The sequence below is a fragment of the Chaetodon trifascialis genome, chromosome 13 (assembly GCF_039877785.1).
Source record: "Chaetodon trifascialis isolate fChaTrf1 chromosome 13, fChaTrf1.hap1, whole genome shotgun sequence".
NCBI lineage: Eukaryota > Metazoa > Chordata > Actinopteri > Chaetodontiformes > Chaetodontidae > Chaetodon > Chaetodon trifascialis.
This window is the reverse complement of record NC_092068.1, coordinates 14,860,750-14,883,401: the sequence shown is the minus strand read 5'-3', so window position 1 is coordinate 14,883,401 and position 22,652 is coordinate 14,860,750. Positions and strand designations below refer to the sequence as shown.

Sequence of the window (22,652 nt, the reverse complement as noted above, 5' to 3'; positions counted from 1 at the left end):
GAATTAGCTGAAATGCCACAAACCATTTCAACACATTTTTAGGAAAAGATACAAACTGGATTCACACAACCATGTCTTTGACAAGAAGGAACTACACTGATTCAGGACTGTGGAGATCAAGTAGGAGAATGTGAACAAAAGGGTTAAAACAGCTGTATGTCCTCTTAATGCGTGCAATTCTGATAAACACTCATGAATCTTAATGGTCATGCAAACTGTGAGCTTACATGTCAGTCCTTGGTGATGCAGTTCAAGTCTGACTGAAGAGTGTGATTCAAACAGCAAGAAAGGTTTCCATTCTGTCCGTACAATAACATCTTTACAGCATCCTCGGCTGAACCTCGGGAACGTACCTTCCGGTGAAAACTTCTGAGCGAGCTGAGCATATTCAAATATTTAACTTGAGTGGACACGATCTTGCTGAACCCTTGCTAACTCTCACTCTCCACAGATTCTTTGGCTTGCACAGAGAGCATGACAACATCGTCAGCCTGGATCCAACAGAGATCCGTGGTGAGTAATTTTAATTGCTTTAACACATCCATCATCGTTTGTTTATTAGTTTTTCATGCTCTGATGCCTCTTAGTTTTCATTAAAAATGTCTCTGTGAGTAAGAAGTTCAGTCTCTAAATCTCAGCTGAAATGTTTGATATTTACAGGTGGCATCTGTGGTCTGGGTCCAACTCATTAGCAAGCTCAGGGACTGATGTCAAGGGCCCGAGTTTGGTGCTCTATCTTAAATGGAATGTGTGAGGTTTTTGGCTAAAAATGTCCAAAAAATATAACACTTGCCTCAGCGAGTGAATAGGGAGAAATCTATGAATCACACACACACACACACACACACACACACACACACACACACACACACACACACACACACACACACACACACACACACACACAGTCACTGGAGGACTGTACAGGCCAACACTTGTTGTTGATGAATCTACCCCCACATGACAGTGATCATGATCTAAAACTGGACGAGTTGTGCAGTTTGTGCTCTGGGACCTCTGCGAGGTCAACTGATGCTCCCCTGCAGAATAATGTGGAAGCAAAAGTCTGTCAGTCAGCATCTCGTGGAGGACACGGTTTCCACTTCTTGCTCGCCTCTTCTGCCAAAACGTTTATTAATTTGCTAAAAAGTTTCAAGAAGCATGTGGCAATGAGCGTTAAGTCAGAAATAAAGGGTCCCATGTGTTTTATGCCTTTTGCTGTACTCAATCGAGGCCTTCAGCACGAACGCTACATGAACCAAAGAAAAGCAGAAACGAATCAGCTCATGCACATGAGAGTATTGGGAAAAGTAAAGTTTGCTTCAGTTTACTTCGGAGAGTCACAGCCCCCAGATGTTCAACCCCCCCTTCCCTTTCTTTGTGTCTTGATCTTTATTTCATTCAAATATTTGAGTTAATGTTTATTTAATATGCACATTCATGAGATATTTAAGATTTTTCTTACTGTCAACAAATCCCTTTCAAAGACCAAAATCCACAATTACTAACAAGTACTGCCGCAAAGCATGATATCATTTATTCCACTGTGCCAGACCTAAATTGTTGTTCAAACATTATTAAAAACACATCAGTGAGCCACAGAGTTACATGTTCCTTCATTACAATGAACCTGAGCAGCGCAGTTCATTATGAGTTATATATACAGTCCCACAGCTCTAAATACCCAAAAGAAACTATTTAGTCTTGTTTGAATTATTTGCTAAAAACTACCATCCCCAGTTGTTTTAGGAAATCATCCATTAAGATGTGAAGTTTTAAAAGTGAATATGTTTGCAAAGCGTTCAGTAGGGACCGATGGGCTGGAGTCAGAATGCCACAGACAGCGTAGGGAGCGGCCGAGAGGCTAATGCATCACTGATTTTTTATTTATTTATTTATGTGATTTGTTGACAATAACAAAAGTCTAGAATATCACCAGCCTTATGCTTTAAAGTTTTACATTATGTGGCAAATAATTTTAAAAATGTGTTAAATAAATGATGGATTCAAGTACACTTTCCAGCTACTGTGCTTCAACAAGGAAATTAAAGTAAATTCATCACATTAAATGGATGGGTGAATTTTTGTTTGAGAAAATCTAAACCTAAAAAAAGCTAATTTAGCGATTAATGTTAGCAGCCGATGCTCATTTAAAATGTACAACTTAAAGTTCTACATTAAGTGGAAAATTATTTAAAAATTGCTCAGTCAGTTATGACGGGTTCAAATAAACCTTCCAGCTACTGTACTAAATTGTACTTATTCTTGTGCTCACACACACACACACACGCACGCACGCACGCACACACACACACACACACACACACACACACACACACACACACACACACACACTGTTTATACTCTCCACTGTGCTGCTGTATTATTCCTCGGTAACAAAATGTAACCTACCATCGGAGACAGATGGTCTGGCATATGTTCCTCTAGCCGAGTGCCTCTTTGGACGCACACACAAACACACACATAACCTAAAGTTTGGAGACCTGGAGTTCCTCAGCATCCCAGTAAGACCATAATAAGAATGAGAGTGACATTGTAAGGATTAGCATAGTGGCATTGTGGAGATACAGATGGGGTCTCAGCGTGTCTCTAATGAATGTGGTCTGTGGAGCCAGTGGATCGGCCTGCTGTACAGTATGTGCGGTGGTTTATAAGCTGCAGCTCCACTTATTGACTTGGCGTCAGTTCAGGTCCCACTAAGATAAGTGCCAGGTGATGACGTGAGGGCTCTGCGGGTGTGACACAGTTAGCTCTGAACCCCGTAGCTCCCAGCGAGCATGCTCCCTGTGTGTTTCTTTATAGTCCAGAGGGGGCCGGGAGCCAAGAGGTGACACATAGCAGCGGTGAGCGGGGGGCAAGACTGTGAATAGCTGGTGGAAAAAGATAGCAGAAATCCACAGAGGAGAAGGGGGAGTTGATGTTTCAGTGAAAAGTTTGCTCCGAGAGTTTCTGTACATCCCCATTTAGCAGTGGAGAGAGTTATGAAGGGGAGAAGACAGCGACAGTTACAGTAGTCCAGTCTGGAGATGGGTTGAAATGAGTGGTAGCACAGAGGCAAAGAGCAGCCAGAAAGAAAGGCCCGACCACTTGCGTTCCCCAGAAGACCGCGTCCCCCCAAAGTAAGCCACCTGGGCTGCAGAGAGAGAGGCAAAACAGAGGGCAGGGAAAAGTTAGCCAACATCTGCGTCTTTACAGCCGAAAGAGAGCCCATTCACATGGGGGAGTTAGTCATGCAAGACAGCGGGGTGCAGAGAGGGGACACGGCCAGAGGAATGCTAGCACCTCTAAGCCTTTACTCAAAACCAGAGTAATTAAGGCAGCTTAAGGTCTCTCGTTCTCTGGCAGTGCTTCCTTTGTTCTCCTGATCGTGGTAATCCAGCTAAGTCTACCTTGACTCTGCCAGGACCACTCACCCACACAGGCTGACCCATCATCGTTGGGCTCAAAGCCCTGGTTGCATCTCCTCTTGGCGCGGCACTTATAGCTGCCATAGGTGTTGGTGCAGACAGGGCGGTCAGAGGGGCACACAGAGGGGAACTGGGTACACTCATCTTCATCTGAGGGAGGGGGAGGTGAGGGAAGGAAAGACACTTTTTGTCTTAAGAAGGACACGAGTATGGAGCAAGGACGACGGATAAAATCTACGAACTTACCTGTGCAACGGCCATTCTCATTCAGGGCAAACCCATGACCACACTGTAAGAAACAAGACTGGTTTTTAATAAAAATCCTTTAAACCCACTATAAAACTATAAAACCTGATTAAATGAGTAGAGAAACATAACTAATGCAGATGCTTCCACTCAGCCGCATTTTGCCGGCAGGGTTTGGATCCTTAAAAAGGTTTATTGCTACACATCATTTGTTGGGTCTTCCTTTAATTTGTCACCCACGTGTAGAATTTTTAATTTAATGTGATGGTGAAGGTTTTCATTTATAGAGAAATTACATAATCTCAGTGAAAATTAGTGAGGTCTATGCATGGGATTAACCTAGTCCCTATTAAATCCATTTTCTTCTCACTCTTTCTGCACATGAATACTACCTGATCTCCGGTTTGATGTGTTGTTATTTGACTAAACACAAGTGAATTGTGAAAGAACAAAACTTGTATAATCAAGGTGTAAAGCTTGTAAACTGGGAGTTTTGGGACCTCTGAGCAGTTTGCTGTCTGGTTAGTGTGTCTGTTTAAAGTGACTTGTTCGATGTTATTGCTGGAAGCACCAAAGTAGGAAATTTTAAGATTCTGTACATCGTATTTAACCCAGTTTTATAAAACCTCACAATCTTTTGGATGATAAGAATTGAGTATGAATATTAGTATTAATAATATTAGTAATAGTCACATTAATAATAATAGTATTAATATGAAGAGCTGCTGTACCTCTATTTCCACAGTGGGAGTGACTTCTTCCTCATCTCTTGGATAGTGGATCTCCAGCACTGAGTTGACGTCTGAAGGTTCCAGGGGACGGGCCACTGAACGGCCGTCTGGCCAGTACACCTCAACATTGGTGGCCACATCCTTACCTGGTCAGACACACAGCACACACATAACACACACATACGTTCTTTAGCGATTCTCAAGGGCTCACACAGTTCAGTAGAAACTTTCTCCTTCCTCTCCTTTGGACAGACAGTGTGGCACTCTCCTCTTTCCATTAACTATTTTAATCAGGCATAGAGAAAGTCCCTCTCCAGACGGCCTCTGCGGGCCTTAATTAAAGTGGCATTTCTAATGTAAACAGATCTTGAGTTACCTTGCCAGACAGTGATCTGCTCAGCAGGTGTTCTGCCTGAGAGCCAAAGAACATTTCACCTGTTCTGCTCCCGCATGACGCCCTCTCATTAAGCGGTGGGGAGTGTATCTCACATGTCCAGCAGTTTGCAAGTGGAAAGTTTGCTCTCAGAGTGTGTTATGAGTAATCAGGCAGTAAAAGTGGGATGATCTGTGCTTGGACCATGTCCCAGGTACCAGGCCTGGACGACCACCAGCTGACACTCCTATGGGGGCAGAGAGAGCTGGTTCCAGGCTGGCTTCCAGCCGCAGCACCTGTCTCCCATCTCTCTCTGCTTTGTCCACTCAGCTCCCTGCCACAGCTCAGTCTCCCATGGGTGTCTAATCAAGCTGGAGGTAGTAAAACAATGCTTTCAGAACTTCCACTTTCCTTCTCGCCACCACTATTCTCTCCGTTTTTGTTTGTCAGTCCCTTACCAAGCTGTAGCAAGGAGCTGAAAATATTTCTCAATTAATCGATTAACAACAAACAAGTGTGTTTTTTATGAAAAAAATGGCAAACTTTTCAATATCTGAAATAAAAACTCACCCAGGCCGAAGTGGGCTACAGGCTCCATCTCACACAGGTACCCAGAGCCACCATCGATGATCCGTGTGTGTGGGCCGCTTTTTTTAGTGTAAACCACCACTTTAGCTCCTCTGGCAAAAGCACCAAATTTGGTGCGCGGAATGACTCGCAGCCAGGAGTTAGTGGTGCCCTGAGACACGGGCAGAAAGAGAAAATGGAGGGTTTGGGTTAAGGTTACACTGTCAAACAGATGTTGAGGCTTTTGAGAAGTCTCCAAAACACTCACCTGGTTGACTTTGTAGACAGAGAGCGGCTGTGCTGCACTTTCACCATGAGACACCAGCAGTTCCAGACGCCCGTCACCATCAAAGTCTGTGGCTACAGCACCTGGAGAGCCATCAGAGTAACGATGCAGATAAACACTTCAGGAAACAGCCTGCACATCATTTATTATCCTCGTGCAGGGAGACATGGTCTAGAACTAATTATGTGGAAGGCCTTTTTCTTTTATGAAGCACGAGGAAACTCCTCTGTGGAACTTTGGTGCCACCTAATGTTGAGATGTAGGAATAGCAGATACTTGTCGTGATTCATGAGTTTGTTCTGCCACACTCACCAGTTCCTCGTCCTTCAGGCTCTGACGCCTCCCCGACGTTCAGCTCCTCTATCTGGGGGTCTCCATGCTCTCTCCTGCTTACTCTGTCAAATCAACATCACAGCAATTACCCATCCAATCGTTGTAAAGCATTAATACCAGTGTTGGATAGTAGCTAATTTACCCAAGTACTGTACAATTTTGAGGTACTTACTTTACTTGAGTATTTCCATTTTATGCTACTTTATACTTCCACTTCATTTCAGTGAGAAATATTTCACTTTTTAACTCCACTGCATTTATTCTGGAATAATTTGGCAGGAGTTACTCTGCAGAATAAGACTGAACATTCACAACAATGATCAGAGAATAAAATATGATGGATTGTTATAAAGCACCCAACAGTACATAAAGTAGGTAAAGTCAGGTCCCCTCGACCAGCTACAGTATTGAAATGTTGATTACATGATATAATGTTTTCATTCATGTATTAGTGATTTTTCATTTTTGTGGTTTTATCTGATTGCAATCTTTCTGTAAACAAAACCTCTTAGTTGTGCCTTATGAATAAATTGACTTCATTACATTGCCAGCTGCCATGTGCCTTCAGTCACAAAGTATTTCTATTCCCAAGTTTCTTTAAGTTATAATTTCTTTTCACAGTCCGCTAATGTGCTGATCCTGCCTGTTAAACCCCCTCAGCTCAGCTAAATATTGATTAGTTGTATTGAATTAATTAGCTTAGGCACAATAGTTTGAACCTTTTCTTTGAGTGCCAGAAAGCAGAGTTAAATTAGCTGATTCATCTTCGTACTAGACAATGGCAGGGCCACGGGCTGTGGAGCCGTGACCCCTGTCAGACCTTCATTGTGTCCAGAAAGCCAAATTCTCCTCCAGTGACCTGCTGTGTGGGAATATTCTGATCCAGGAATCTCTGGGGCTTACACTGATTATTGATATTCAGTATGAATTGACCCACCAGCTCATGGCAACATTCACCATGACGTCTGCATCCTGTTCAGAAAAATATGCCAGATCAGATTTTCATTCAGACGGGATGAGTTTATTCTACTATTAAGTCCCAATAATTGATATGTATCATATACAGGGCTGAGTTCATTAATATTATCTAGAGAGGAAGCCAAACCGTGAGCCAAAAAGAGACCTAAAACTGTCTTAATGAAAGATTCATTCATGTGTGGAGGAGGAGGCGGGATGCCAGACTAGATAAGTATCCTTGGCTGGGAATTTGAAATTCTTCTCAGCTTTCAAGCCCAGTTTTAGGATATTAAATCAAGACACAAGAGCAGTTCATTAAGCTCATCACCAAGCTCCTATTAAAACCTACCATCATACTTGTACAACGTGCGTGTGTGTGTGTGTGTGTGTGTGTGTGTGTGTGTGTGTGTGTGTGTGTGTGTGTGTGTGTCTGTCTGGATGAATACCTAAAGAGCCTGTTGGCGGAGGGGCCCCTGTAGGCGATGTTATTGAAGAAGACCTCCAGCTCGTTGTCATTGTCAAAGTCAGCAACGATGACGGTGCGAACCGGGGACGGCATGGAAAACTTCTGGGATGCAATGTCCTGAGAGCAAAACAAAAACATGAGTGAAACACACACACAATCACACCCCTCGCAAATACAAGTTTGTTTGGTTTGTTTTGTTATCTTTCCCATGGGGGGAAATGCTTGAAATGCCTTTTTAGCAGCAGCAGAATATTCAGCAGCAGACATCACAAAACAATCATAATTGTTCAATCACAAGTCTAAACAAATTCTGAGCACAGGTTTACCTGTGCTGCAGCAGTCTTTATTGGCATGCTCATCACGTATTTGTGCACAGGGACAGTTATGTCCTCTTTAATTTAATTAGTGTTTTTGTATTTGGGGGGTAAGAGCCCGATTTAGTAATACAACCCTGTGTGCTGATGACAGCATATTCTAAATTCAATTAAATGCAAGTTAGGAATTTGTTTTGTCTTTAATGAGAAATATGAGATGGTTGTTGATCAACACTACACTGTTGCAGAAAATCTACAGAAAAAGATGCATTGAAGTGAAGTCCTCGAGGTGCAGCGTAAGAACACCACAGAGACCGTCGTGTTTCTGCAGGTGAAGTCCTCAAAGTAAGGAGTCTCACTTGAACCTGTTGTTATCCTATTTGTGTTCAGTCCAACATGTGGGCAGGTGGTGCGAGCTGAGCCAATGGCTGGAGAGACTGTTCCCTAACACGAAGGTCACAAGTTCATCTCAACAACACACAACATCAATAATCCAGTACTTGGGTTAGGCACTGATCTGTCATCTCACTGTAAGTCACCCCAGACGAGACTTTCATCTGAAGCCTAAAAATAAGAACAAAGGCCCATTTCACATCCTCGGGCATCAGAGAACTAGACTGCAGCTTTCCTGCCCCCAAAAAAAAGTCTCCTCAGCAGAGGAGCTTTTGCACGAGAAAGTAACGGATATCTCATCGCTTCGTTGACACGGCGATAAGTCGGGGAAGAGTTATAGAGCAGCCCTTCATTCCCTTCAGTATTTACTCCCTGTTTTAATTATAAGGCTCATAAAGCCGGTCGGGGGGAGGACGAACAGTGACCTTCTGCTTCTCAGGTGAAGGAGAGGGGATGGCCAACTGAGGCCATGAGGGAGGGACCCTTCTAAATTTACTATATTACTAGGCGGATGAGTAGATGTGCCATAAGGAAAAGGAAAGGCACTATCACCAAAACAAATATATATAGATTTAGAGGAAAAGGAGAGAAAGTTTCAGAAAAAGTAGTTTGATTTTATAATAATAATCTTAACATGAAAGGTAATTATTCAGACATCTTATGACAAGGAATTGATTGTTTTTAACATACAAATACTATGTACATTTGTGTATTTTTAGTTGTGTACTTTTAGTACATTTTACTACAATGTTTTATGACAAAAATGAGATTACTTGGAATAATTGTTCTTCTAAACTCAACCTCCTTATCAGATACACACAAATTCATATGTGTGTGTATTTATATACATGTATATTAATTGCTACCGTGATGAAAGGAAAACTTCCAGTTGAGACCTTCTCCTTCTCTTTAAATCCATATTAGATATGTGTGGGGGTGTTTTAGCGTGTGTGTGCATGTTAAACCTATTGCTAAGAAAACCTGAGCAATAGATTTTAATTAAAGCACAAACAGGCCTAATCGGCACTTTCCACTGCCCAGGCAAGCTGCTGTTTCAGCCCAATTTAATTAGCGGTTTACTGGAGTGATACAACAGCTTCATTATGCATGCCAAAGGTCAACACGGCTAGTAGGAGTGTCAGCTAGTGTGGAGGAAAGGGGTATAAAATGTGTTGTGGGCTTGTGATTTAACAATCTTTAAAAAAGAAAAAAACATCGGCTGGCTAATTCAATTTGTCTTCTCTGTGTGTGTGTGTGTGTGTGTGTGTGTGTGTGTGTGTGTGTGTGTCACGTTGATGGAATTGTCTCTGGGCTAAGCATCACATATTAACCCCTTCTTTGACCCCTATAAAGATGTCTCCTGTGACGTTTATCTCTTTGGTAAAAGATGCAGCCGCAGGTGCTGACAAATAGATCACCGAGCACGAAACTCCAAGATTTACACGCAGCAGAGATCGTCCCTGTCTCTGCCGCTCTTAACTGTACTGCACAAACACATGTACACTGCTGGCTGTCTCACAGGAGTTGTGTATATTCAGGGATTCATTAAATCACTGCCGTCCGTCTTTAAATCCCACTCAGTCCCAAAGTGTGCCAGCACTGACAAGTGCTAATTCACTAGCCAACCGTTAGCATCGATAACTGTGATTCACAGAGTTAATGGGTGAGATTTGCTGTCTTTGTGCTGCTCGTTCATTAGTCATTGATTCTGGAGAGAGAAGAAGGAGAAGAAGAGAAAGGCACGGCCTCGCTCGACTGCCTGCAGTCCACATGTGCACAGGTATTTTCCAAGACGCAGCTTTTTATGTGCGTTTTAGGTCACTGACAACAGAGCTTAGGGAAAACTCCTTCCAGAGTGAAGATATTCAGAAACTCTGTTTGCAGTGTTGTGGTGTAGACTGGGGAAACAGAGCTTTTGGCCACTACGCTCCAGTGTTTCTTATCTCCTTTGTTTGCATGAGGAGGTTTTGTGCAGGATCAGACTCCTAGTAGCAGGTGTTCTACTCGTGATAGCTTTTTTTAGGTTTCTGGTTTGCCAACATGGCTGTAAGGTTTGAGCTAGATCGCCATATGACGGTTTGAAATGCTCTCTACAGTGCTTCAGTTGTGTTTTTGTGTTTTTTTTAAAAAACAGTGCTTGTGTGGATGGGATTTTTGTTTGAGAACGAAGGAGAAAAAACACACTTTTTACAAACACCTGTGTGAACTAGGTAGAAGACTCTACACGGTTAGATATCACTAGACGTATGTGACATATGTATTTTGTAATTTGGGTCATATTTACACTTTCAACACTTCAGTGTTTGTTTAAAGGATCCTGAGGCCTTAAAACTGACGTGGATACATTACATTTCTGTGTTTGTTTGGTCCCACCTTGAACTTCTGTTTGCGGTTATTCAGTTGTATGTACAGACGGTGAGGTCCGTTCCAGTTCCCGTAGACGATGTCTGTCTTGCCGTCACGGTTGAAGTCTCCCAGAGCGACCCCTCTGCCGTGCTGCATGGGGTCTTCCACACCTGTAGGAGTATGGTAATACCAACCTGTTCTCATTCCCAGGTCGTTAAATACCAAAGTTTTATAACTGTTATACAATAAAATGTGCCTCCTGTTTTGTTTTTGCACCAGATTCACAAGAACTGATCTAGAAACTGTTCCTCTCACCTGCCTGCTGTGCCACATCAGTAAAAGTTCCATCTCCGTTGTTCCTGAACAGGAAATTGGGTCCATACTCATTGTCACAAAACACATCAGACAGGCTTTGACTGACAATTGGCCCCACCACGACACCTCGCCCTCCTGCACAGAGACAGAGACGACGCTCAGTGGTAAGAGAGAGTCAGGAAGTGAAAGAACAAAAGAAGCAGGGCAGGTGGAACGAGAGAGAGAGATCAGCTCCATAACAAAAGTGAACGGCGAGAGATCATTACTGTCTTTCCAGGCCATTTCCTCTAAGCAGGGCAGGTCTTTCTGCTGACACAGACACTGACTCTGATGGGCTTCACACAGACGCAAACAGGCACAACCAAATACGAAAACACAAACACACTGAGAATCTTTTGCATTGACCAACCCCCCCCCCCAAAAAAAAACAAAAAAAACCCCAACTTTCCCCAGAAAAGATCTCTGTGGCCGTTTAACACTCTCTCTGTATCACCCCGGGATTTTCAATGACATCTATAAAGTGAAGTGTCTCATCTGAGACCAGCGGAGTCTAATTATGGAGTTGAAAGGGCTGTGATTGGCCCTCCGCTATGCAGAGTCAGTGCCGTGAGTCAGGACTCGCTCCTGATTTACTGGCCCGCTCCATCAGCCCAGACAAATATCACTCGCCCCCTATGGTCATAAACCACTAATGTCTCTCCAGAGATATGTAACCATTAGATATACAACTTCAATGACTGTCCCTCTGCTCTGATTAACGGCAGTTTGATGACAAAGCCATCTACCGTCCATCACTCACAGCGATTCTGGACCAGCCCACTCTGCCCCCCCAGTGACTTCGATGACATCCTGCATGCAAAAGGACCCACAGATGATGAAGATTGATTCTATTATGCTCAGATCCAAAGTCGTCTCCCACTTCCAAAACTTACTTGGACATCAGCGTCAAGGACTTTTCAGTGGTAACAGTAAAGTACCGTGCAGGCAGCATTTTTCACTCACAGTGGTATCTATCATCAAAGCAACAGATCACAGTGAAATCGTTCATTTTGGCATTTATTATCCTCCTCTTCTATACCGGAGATATTTATCATAGGGTTAAATCAAGTGTTGATCCAAGCAAGGGAAGTGGGCTGAGGTGTGGATTCCAGTGCTATGTCTGAAGTAAATAATCAATCTCAGTTCCAAAAGCATTTAGATATCACATTTGATCAAAGTAATTCCTTTGCTCAGTTCACTTCAGATCTTTACGTTGCCACAAATGCGAGAGATTTTACAGCGAGGCATCTTAAAAAAAAATCATAAAAACACATTAAAAATTAAAGACATTAGGAGACATTAAAATGAAGACAATTACACAGTTTAAACAGAACAAACGGTCAATGAGATAAAAACTGCAGCAAGTAAGTGCTCAGCTTTGGTGGGGGTGATTTATGGAATAAATTAGAATTACTACACATGGAATAAATGGAAATTTGATCCTGTTGTACCAGGAGTCTGAATCATCTTTAAAGAGAGGATAATGTGGGATTGCTGAGATGGATTCTGGGTGATTGGCCAACTATAAATGTCTGACACTGTTGCCATGCTTCCTGTTTTGAGCTCTTAAATCCCTTTACAAACCAATCAGTGGGAGGGTCAGGAGTGATTCCATGACCTGTCTATAAAATAACACCAGCAGCAGAAAATGCAGTCTTTGTTCCCTCTCTGGTGTCTCTTAAAGAGCTGGTTGCACATAAAATACAAAGCGCTGTAGCGGCGTGCGCATACTTAGATTCACAGCTTCAGAAGTCTGAGGGAATCACAGCAGGCTGTGATAGATGCCATTTCTGGGCCGTTGAGCTGGTCTGATGTATGTGTGTGTCGTCCTTCGCTTCCCTGTGACTTTGACTGGAGTAAACAGCTGACAGGGCCAAAAGAGCCCACAAACTCTTCTCCTTCGCTCTCTCCTGTCCCCTCTTTCTTCCCTCACGCTTACACTTGTCATGTTCTCTTTCTTTCCTTCTCTGGCCTGGCACCCCTCCAACTCTCCCTTTCTCACCTTCCATCTGTACTGAAGTCCTATATTTCAGACTCTATGGGTACAAGCAACAAGCACTTGCTCCTCTGCAGACGTTTGTGTAAATCAGACTGAAGGTCCTGTGGTGCTGAATGATCTTAAAGCCTGCATGTACGTCACACACACAGTCACTTTTTCATACCTACCAGTGAACTTGTTGACTCCAGCCTGCTCTGCCACGTTGGAGAGGGCGATGACGCCCTGTGAAAGGTCACTCGCTACCTCATCCATTTCTATGAGAGCATGAGGACCCACGTTGCCACTTGCGTAGTTCGCTATGTAGATGGCATAACGGCCTGTTCCCTGGGAAAAAACAAATGTGGTTTGCATTTATTAATATATATATTAATATATTGTGCTTATATATTTAATATACTTAGCATAATGAGATAGCAGGGGCATGGCTTGTGGCTGGATGGGAGATGATGAATCATTTGATGATTCAGCTGAACCTTTAAACAGTCAGTTCACTCGATTTACTGAAAATGAATAGAATTTAATTTGTGGTGCTCACAGCATTTAGAAATAATATTTTACCACAATAACACCAACAGCACCAGTGACAAAAAAAAAATGTAATATGCAAATCTTTAAAAAGTGGTCATGAACATATTCCTCCATGTAAACCTGCAGTAACTGGGTTTCTTTTTTTGGCAACTTGGGGGCAGCAGAAATGTAAGTTAATATAGCAAACGTGTCAGCAAACAGCTGTTTATTTACACATCCAGCGGTTAACGAGAAACCACTGACATAATATAAGTGGCTTAAACAGGCATTCTTTCTAATGGCCAGCAGGGGGCGACTCCACTGGTTGCCAAAATTAGGCTGATTGTATGTAAGCTTATGAGAAAATGACTCTACTTCTCACTTGATTTATTTCCTCAGTAAACAGTGAGGAACACAGAGTGTCTCAATCACTAATCTTAATTCTTCTTCAACACAGCATGATGTTCATTTTGGAAATTATGGTCCCATTTCGATTAAAATAGACCATAAAGCAGGGTATGCTTTAGGGCATCGCTACCTTCTGATTGACAGGTCGCCAACGTGGCGTGTTCTCAGATTCTCAGTCAGATCCATTCAGGATAGATATGTAGCCATGTGTAACTTCCCCAGCTCCACCATCTTATCTATATACGGTCACTTCTGGATCAATAAAACCAAGATGGCGATGGCCAAACTGTCCACAAACCAGTGGGTGACATCCCAGAGGCTCTGTCCACTATTTATTATACCGTCTATGGGAGCAACATAATCATTCATTTGGTATGATATTAAACCACTTTTAGCTCTGTTCTTGGTTTCTACCAACTCCTGAGGGAAATCTTTGGCTCTTTAGCTGCTAAATGCTCCACTTTGTTCACCAGGTAGTCTCTAACTGTGTCTGTCTGCTGTTTGGTGCTGAACAGGTCGTGTTGATGAGTTTTTAAAGCTTTTTAGCTGAAAACAGCCGCCTGCTGCTGCCAAAAACAATACTGTGAGAGCAGTGAGAGTGAATCAAAACAGTAAAGCTGTGGCTGGACAGCTGAACAATGACCTGAAAGTCACTATAAAGCTGCATAAAGTTGAGGGGAGCTGCAGATTCAGGTGATAATTTGTGTCTGAGTGAGTGAGTGAGGGCACATACACACAACCATTCACACTCACACCTAGGGGCAATTTAGAGTCACCCATCAACCTAATGAGCATGTTTTTGGTCTGTGGGAGGAAGCCAGAGTGCCCGGAGAGAACCCACGCATGCACAGGAAGAACATGCAAACTTCACACAGAAAGGCCCGACCCGGGAATTGAACCTGTGACCTTCTTGCTGTGAGGCACGCGCACTACCTGCTGCATTGTTATTCTAAAACATGAGAATAGTTTATAACCATTGTTTTTTTTTTTATATTCTTTTGCTATCTTTGTGAATATTGTGCACAGTTTCACCTTCTCCCAATCCAACCTTTTCTTTCCCCTTTATCTCCCTCTACCCTGTTTCCTACCCTTTACCCCCTTTTCCTCAGCCTCTCTCCCTACTCCTTCCTCTGCCTCCCTTTGGAGATTAATTTCACACTCCATTATCAGTCAGAGTCCCTGCAGACACAAACTCACAGACGGAACCACACTAATAGACTACACACTCGATTCCAATGAGCTTTCCCACCAGGCCTTACATATTTCAATCAATACAAACACATGCACACATGCAAACGCACACACATACCCACCATTTCACCATTTGTGATATCTTTACTGTTTTCACAGGACAAGAAAATTAAATGAGTCTAGTTGATGTAAATGTCATAAGGTGTCACATTATGGCCTGCTGAGGTGGAGGAGTGGAGTGGGTTGCTCCTACACACACACACACACACACACACACACACACACACACACACACAGGCAAAATGAGAATGAACTACAATGAAAGACCTGAAGGCCACTGGCAGTTACTTAACAAACTTAAAAGTCAATGATTTTTCAATAAGTCTTCACCCAAGGCTAATTTCTGTCACTGGGACTGGCATCGTGAATAGTGTGACATGCATGCCTGCAAAGTGCATGCTGGTGCAGGGCTACGTGACTGCATGCCCTTTACATCAGTCTTTACTTGCTATCACCGAAAAGCCTCAATAATCTAATTTTGCTTTCAAAGGAAATATACATCGTGCGTTTTATCAACCATATTTCAATTATTCTGGCTTTTAAAATCCACTTATTCTCAGAAGCTCCATCCTGCCTCACAGTGCAAAGCCAATCCATCAGTTCAGTGCGAGACCCCTCAATATGTCAACTTCATCAGTTTGTATAAGACTAATGATGGGACGTCGCTTTCAAGGAGACTGGGAGGGATGAAACAGTTGGATGAATAATTATCCCTCTTTTTTCCTGACTGATAACACTTTATTTATGAGCAAAGCAGAACACAATAGCTAGCTATCCAACTATGCAACATGCGTTGATTTTGGCCTATGTAACCTTCTGTTCCAAAGCTCTTCTAATAAAACTTGCTCAGCAATAGGAAAATGTTTTCTCTCTCTCTGTTACTCTTCTGGAACGAGCATGGAAGAGCACACATCAGGGTTTTGGCTTCCTCTAAAAGCATTATGCCATTAAAGGCAGATATCTTTCCAATCGGTCTGGCAGCTGCACAACCTATCAGTGCTCAGTGAGATGGGACTGTGGTTAAAAAATCTATTGTAATCCCTACTGTCCTCTTCCCACTATTACTTTCTTTATCCCGTCTCCTGATTGGAAGTGAGAACTGTACGCGTGTGTGCAAGATAAGAGACAAAGAAACAGCGTGAGCGTGTCAGTCAGAGAGAGGAAAAACAGGGAGTAAAGGAGGTGGAAAGAAGAAGAAAACAATAGGAAAGGGACTGAGAGAAAGACGGAAAATGCTACGGTAGAAAGCCGTAGTGTGCAGTCATCACTCCTCCCCTCGTACGATGTTCTATAAAACAAACGAGCCCTGGCTCCTGTAATTACACTGGTGCGATGGACAGAAGAGAGAAAATGGCACACCATTCCCCCAAATGAACTGTCATAGCACATGGTGAGAAGGGCGGCGTAGGCAGGGCATGAGTTATCACTGGTAAACAAACAGAAGCACCCATGCATGTACGCAGAAGACACTCTGGGGAGTTTGTGTGTGTGCGTGTGTGTGTGTTTGTGTGTGTGTGTGTGTGTATGTGGTGTGGATCTGCATATACTCTAGTCTCTGCGTGTGTTCGTGTGTGCCTGTAGTACCTTTCTGTCCACACAGGCCACTGAGCGCCCAGCCATACGGTTGGCTACATCTCTGTGTTCGTTAATGTCATCGTTCAGCAGATCTTCAAAGCGTCCATTACGGAACTTAAACAGCTTGTCAGAATATGTTGCCCGACCTTGATGTGGAGAGATGCAGAGTTCAGGAGAGGCAAAGATTGTGTGGAGAGTAAAGAGGTGTTATGCAACACAAGAACCGTGGGTGATTGGAAGCAGAGGAGCAGCTTGCAGTGGCTGCGGGTGACCTCTAACATTTTTATAAAAATGATAGAGGTGAGGTGTTGTAGTTTTGGCAGTGCACGCTCTGCAGCTCTCGGATTGATTAATAGCAGCACAAAGCTTATCTGTTATCTGATGAGGACTCAGATGAGATAAGCTTAATATCTGCATACTGATTCTCCTGCTTTGTCTCTGCGCGAGACAGGAGGGACAAAAGAGTGTGTGCGCAAATGCATTTGTCAAGTATTCTTATGACAGCGTATATATGTGTGTAAAAGAATGTACTGTACCCGAGAAGGCGTTATTGGTGTTTAGGACATAAATCTCCTCCCGACCGTCTCCATCGATGTCACACGCTGTCACCCCGATGGCGTTGCCTTGACGGTCTCTCAGGGCGTAGAACGGGGAGCTCCGGTTGTCAACAGCGATGTTGACGAGCCTTTTCTTCTCCTTGTCGTACTTCAGCACCAGGTTTGGGCCGTTGTAGCTGTCGACAGGCACCAATGGAAAGCTGTTACATCTTCATTACATAAGACTGTCAGCAGGAATCTAAATCACAGAGTGCCACTTTTACGCTCTACAATCCAAGAGAACAAAGTCAGGTCTTTATAATTGGCATAGCTGTAACTCACTACAAATTCTATATTATCTTCAGGGTACAAATTAAATCCATCATCCTGTTTTTGCAATGTGGGTGAAGCAACAGCTTGTAGTCAAAACCCATTTTTGTCAAATTATTGAAGTTCCACACACTTACAAAAGCTTTGAGTGACACCGAAAAGAGGCCTCAAGGAGGGTGAAAATCTGATCTGTCAACACTCTCCTCTGTTCTGACGGTTAATACGGCCATACAGTCTGAAGCTAAAGAGCATCGGTGTAAACTAAAACACTGCATCCTAAGATTCCTCTCATCCCCGCTGAAGTTGTGATGCCCCCTGTCCAGGACAACTGCTGAACATGATATCTAGGCTAAATGACGTTTATTAAGCAGGGTCATTTTGGTCCCTCTATATTCTGTTAAGCACTGGGAAATTCATTACTGCTTCACTGGATATAGGCAGGCTTGCCAAACTGTTCCCATCATAGGCGCACTATCCAATCACATCCATTTTCATCAGCTGAGTGAGCCTCAGGGCGCACTTACTGTCTCTGGTCTTTTAGTCTTTCGCCTTTGTCTTCAACCTTTAGCTTGGTAAATGACAGTGCACTTTTATTTTAGCCGCCGATTAGAGTTAGATATTACTCAGCGGTTAATTAATTGCTCTAATTGTCCGTGATGAAAAAAAAAATTGGTGTGCTTGTAACACTGTGAAAAGAGCAAGGGGACATAAGGGCTTTAGGATTCACAAGGCTTGAATTAAAGTAACTTTGAGAAACAAAACTGTTTTACACAACCTGCCTCCCCCTTTCTCACCCAGCTACAAACATCTCCAGGTCTCCGTCCCCGTCCACATCAGTGACAGCCACGCCATAGTTGAGCTGGGTGGGGTTGTTGTCATAGTCGGGAGGAAGGACGGTCTTGGTTATGGCTGAGAACATGGGCTCCGATCGCTGAGCCGAGGAGAGGGCAGGCAGGAACAAAACCAGCCGCAACAACATCCTCACCTGAAGGGAAAAACACACCGTTTGCAACAGCCTGAGTTTGAGGTAAGCTACCATCACAGCCTCAAAAACCTTCCACAGTTTTTCTTTCTCAAATGAATTCCCCACAGATTTCATATGTGTAGCAATAATGTAAGTCTGGACTAAAAAATACAACAATGCGACCCAGAGCATCAGCACTCTTCGACTGGACTGCAGCAAGCATCGGTCCAGGCCGCAGAGGCAAAGGAGAATGAAATAAAAACTAAGTCATACACTTGCAGATTGCAACACATGCCGCTGTTGCTAATTCTCAACATCCATCGTGAGGCAAACATCAGCAGATCGTTGGCAGAGCGTTCTGCTATACTCAGACATAAAGATGAAGATATACCACCACAATCAGCAGCGTTCTGCAGGGTTAGATCTGAACAACCCATCACAGGCAGACGGGCTGAGGAAATGCAGGACAGAAAATCCATACGTGGAGCAGGGCATTAGCCAGAGGCCAAGTGAGCACAGAGGAAACCAAGATGACCTGAGGCGCTGTTTCCTCAGAGACGGTGACCAACTCTAAGCTGGGAAAGCTTTTCTTTTGGGGATAAAAGGGCTGCGATGTGTTCTTTTAGCGCTCAGTCGATAAAAGGGGAACATAGAGGAATTGATCCAATGGAATTGTGAAGTGCAGGCAGGTAGAGGTGTGGTTCCTGATGATCAGACCGAAAAGAGGGAAGAGAATCATGACTGTGGGGAGAAGGGAAGGTCATCTCCTTAAGACTAAAGCAAAACACTCATCAGCAGCAGCACTGCAAAAAAACTTAACACACACACAATACACACACGCAAAATGGCGTTTGCAAGCTGACAACTTGATTTGCTCTGCCTGTGGATTTATGGACGCCGCCTTCGTCATAGTGCTCATTGCACCTGTAATGCCACTGAGCCGTACCCATCCCTGCTTCCACACCGCTGCAGATTCTCCCTTTCTGCTGCGAGTGTCCAGGTGATGTATGGCTCTTTAACATCTCCTTCAACAATTCAATTTGAGATAAAACCGCATTGCCGTTTGAGTAATACTCTCAAAAGAACGTCGGCAGGCAGAGGAAGCACCTCTGCTGACACCTGCAAAAATATGGCCAGCTAATGCTAGCTCCCCTGGCAGGCAGCGTGGTGATAACGCTGGCTGGTGGCGATGTAGACTGTGGCTGTTTGCAAGAAGGGTTAATTAACAACACTGGGAGCTCAAGATGAGGGAGTTTCTCCCCATTAGCAGAGGATGTAATGACAAATGAGCTGAGAGGTTCCAGACTACACAAGGCAGCTTTACAGGCTTGCTCATATCGTGCATGTTAGATAGGGGCAGTGAGGTATACATTAAAAGGAGGAGGATAAGGAAACTTGAAAAGTGAAAAGAAGACTGTGTTGGGAAAGGTGACGCTCTTTGTGGATATATTTTTATGTGAACATGCACTTGGAGCATCCTTTTAAAATAGACAATTAGGGGACAAAACACCTACATTTAGATGGTACAGTTTCTACTGCAAACTCACAGGTGCACAGTTGAACTTAAACATCCGCACAAATGACAAAATATAAGACGGGTTTTATTTCTATTATACTGCACCAGAGCAGTGGACATATTTCAGTTCATCACCAGTCTGAAAACAGAGAAAAAGTAAAGTATTCCCAATAATCGAGCCATAATAAGTGGTAACGAGATCGAAGCGGAATGTCGAGAAAGGACAGATGAGTACTTGAAGCTGTTGGGTCCCAGCTTGATAAAATGGTGGGGTACCACATTATCCAGTCAAGGACATACAGCCACTTTGCCCCACGTTCACTGCAGTAACCCCCCTCTTCATTCGCCAAGTAAAGTTGCAATGTGACTTTTCTACAAGCGACAATTCACAAAACAATTGATGCACTCACTGGGGTCTATGTAACGTCTGCAGGGTCAACAACAAGCCGTTGTATTCTAAGAATATGAAGCATCAAATGAAGTCATTTGTACTAAAACAGTCAAAGACCATGAAATAGCCCCGGAAAAAAACAAAACTGTTGTTTGAGGCAGAGAAATGTTTTCAATGTGGTTATTTATGTTGGCATTAAGAGGCCATTACCACAGCGTGCAACATCAGCATGTGCTTTCTGGAGCGTTCAAGCCCAGCTCTGATCCTGATAACACTGCGACAAAGAGCCAGCAACATCTTCAGTTTCAAACACACACTTCCAGAAGCTCTTCACTGTGAAGGACACCCTCACTGCAGAACACACACACACACACACACACACACACACACACACACACACACACACACACACACACACACACACACACAAAAGTGCTGTGCCAGTGAATTACACTTAGCAGTCACTCTGAACAATCAACAATTGCCATTAATGTTAAGCTCCAGTTCATCCATCATTTACCACAGTGAACATCAGACAATAAAACACCTCATTCCAGCAGAGACACACAGTGCAACAGCGCATTATAACGCCCCATCTGTTTCACAGCAAAACACTTTATCAATAGATTAAAACATATGACATGGCAGGAACAAAACCTCAGGATGAAAACAATGATGGCAGTTTAAGTTACACTCTTGAATTTATGATGCATGAAACTGCAAACTTTCAGATTTATGATCATGTGTAGTAATAATAAATCTATAGTCTTCCATATTTTTCATGCAAGGTTGATAAAATGCACAACTTTAAATCATCATAAAAGCGTAAAATATTTCAAAATAAAAAAATAATCAGAAGAAATGTGCAACCAAGAGAAAAATCTTTTTGAATCAGGGATAGCTGCTACAATGAACAGTGTGCACACGAGAAAGCTGCGGTCTGTTCTCTGCTCATCGGCAGGTTGTTTTTCTTTTCTTTTCCTTTTTAATCCACTTTGTGTGAAGCCGCACTTAATCCGTGGCGTTACTTTAGGTGATGATCAAACAGCATCACGAGCTATCTGCCTGACAACTGATAAACAAGCGTCTGACTCGGAACTTATGATTTGCTCTGACAAGAAAGTTGCGTTCAAAGCAGGATGGAGATCAACTTTTTCTATCGGCAGCGGATCCCAGCGGAGCGCTTGTACGGTCATCCTGAACGCGGGGGAAGGCAGCAGCTTCAGCAGCAAGCAAACTCAGGTACTCACAGATGCAGAGACGCACGGGAACTCCCGACAAAATCCTCCAGCGATTGACAGCGAGGAGAGAGAGGAAAAGAGAGGAACCGTCGGCTAATTGTGCTGCGGATGCCGCAGTTATCTCAAGGGTTTTTTCCCACTTATCCCCTTTACACAACTTCCAAAAGATTTGCTTTATGAAATGACTTGTGTGGCATTTGAGCCAATCGCCGGACAGCTCGCGAGATGTTTAAACACGTAACCAATAACAGGGCTGGGAACCGGTGGGTGGGCGTGTCCCCAGGTGTTCATTATGGCACGGCAGTGGGGCGCAGCTGGGATCGGGATGGGGATGCGGAGCTGGTCCAGCTGGGATGCTGACTCCTGCCCCATCCACGTGCGATCATACATTTTATTTTGTCTTCACTTTTTCTTTCCTTTCGTCTTTTTTAAAATAAACAATAAGGAATAATAAGTGCCATAAATAAAAACTAGCTCCAGTAATAGATGAGAGAAATAATGTATTTCTACATTTTTTTTTAGACTTAAATTATTTCTGAGCTTCTCGCCACGAGCTCAGGTCAAAACTCATTAAAGGTTTTCTGGGCAAAAATCTGGACGCTTGTGCAGTTGTGTGGTCTAATCCCCCAAAACTCAAAATGTCAAATTTATATGTGAATGTTCTTATTTCTAGAGGCAAAAAACGACTTATTGGCCCTTTAAGGTTTTGACTTTGATGCATCAATTAGCTAACCAATGACAACGAGTTAATTAAAGTAATTAAATGCACACTTTCAAGGGAAAGGGTGGCTTCTTAAATTGCCTCCTTTTGACTTTATCTAAGAGGAGCCAGAGAGCTGTTTCAGCTCTCTTTGAGGAATAAAAGTTACAAAGTAACAGCATCGCATTTGCATAAAGCAGCATTACAAGCATCAATAGCAATGATCCCCCAGAATAATAAATAATTCTTTCTCAGATTGATGAACAAAAAGTTAGTGTTCTGTCTCATAACAGGCACAAGTGTGTGTGCGTGTGTGTGTGAGAGAGAGTTTGCAGGTTTACTGCTGCCAGATGTATAATTCTTATGTCATGCTCCACTGAGTCCAGCCTCCCAGAGACCCCCCAATGAAATGAGTTGTGTGTGTATGTGTGTGTGTGTTG

The 22,652-nt window shown here is 43.3% G+C and overlaps 1 protein-coding gene and 1 long non-coding RNA gene across 4 annotated transcripts in view; one reads left to right on the top strand and one right to left on the bottom strand.

Annotated features, from left to right (window-relative positions):
* Positions 1-883: 883 nt before the first annotated feature.
* On the bottom strand, positions 884-21,633 carry crtac1b (cartilage acidic protein 1b). Of its 3 annotated transcripts, XM_070976983.1 has the most exons (15): positions 21,522-21,633; positions 18,195-18,385; positions 17,071-17,267; positions 16,544-16,680; positions 12,961-13,117; positions 10,756-10,890; positions 10,468-10,610; positions 7,368-7,504; positions 5,944-6,026; positions 5,614-5,714; positions 5,349-5,517; positions 4,406-4,551; positions 3,675-3,717; positions 3,435-3,578; positions 884-3,154 (listed from the first exon to the last, which is right to left on the bottom strand). In XM_070976983.1, the coding sequence occupies exons 2-15, from the start codon at positions 18,377-18,379 to the stop codon at positions 3,027-3,029; spliced, it is 1,905 nt and encodes a 634-aa protein (XP_070833084.1). In that variant the 5' UTR covers positions 18,380-18,385; positions 21,522-21,633; the 3' UTR covers positions 884-3,026. The 3 variants fall into 3 exon arrangements, with proteins under 3 accessions (XP_070833084.1, XP_070833086.1, XP_070833085.1); XM_070976985.1 differs by lacking the exon at positions 3,435-3,578; XM_070976984.1 differs by lacking the exon at positions 21,522-21,633 and having other exon boundaries at positions 18,195-18,412.
* LOC139340884 (uncharacterized) overlaps positions 9,044-22,652 on the top strand; it is a 46,736-nt gene continuing 33,127 nt past the window's right edge. The window contains exons 1-4 of the long non-coding RNA XR_011602970.1: positions 9,044-9,874; positions 10,495-10,623; positions 10,720-10,919; positions 18,199-18,427. This is a non-coding gene — a long non-coding RNA (uncharacterized lncRNA). The remainder of the gene's footprint in view (positions 9,875-10,494; positions 10,624-10,719; positions 10,920-18,198; positions 18,428-22,652) is intronic.

Bases quoted from the DNA above. Each gene is read 5' to 3' on its own strand.
- crtac1b (XM_070976983.1), bottom strand. From the start codon at position 18,379: ATGTTGTTGCGGCTGGTTTTGTTCCTGCCTGCCCTCTCCTCGGCTCAG. The intron at 3,718-4,405 runs GTACAGCAGCTC...TGTTTCTTACAG, and splicing joins CTCCCACTGTGGAAATAGAG to TGTGGTCATGGGTTTGCCCT. The intron at 3,155-3,434 runs GTGAGTGGTCCT...CTCTCTCTGCAG, and splicing joins TGATGGGTCAGCCTGTGTGG to CCCAGGTGGCTTACTTTGGG.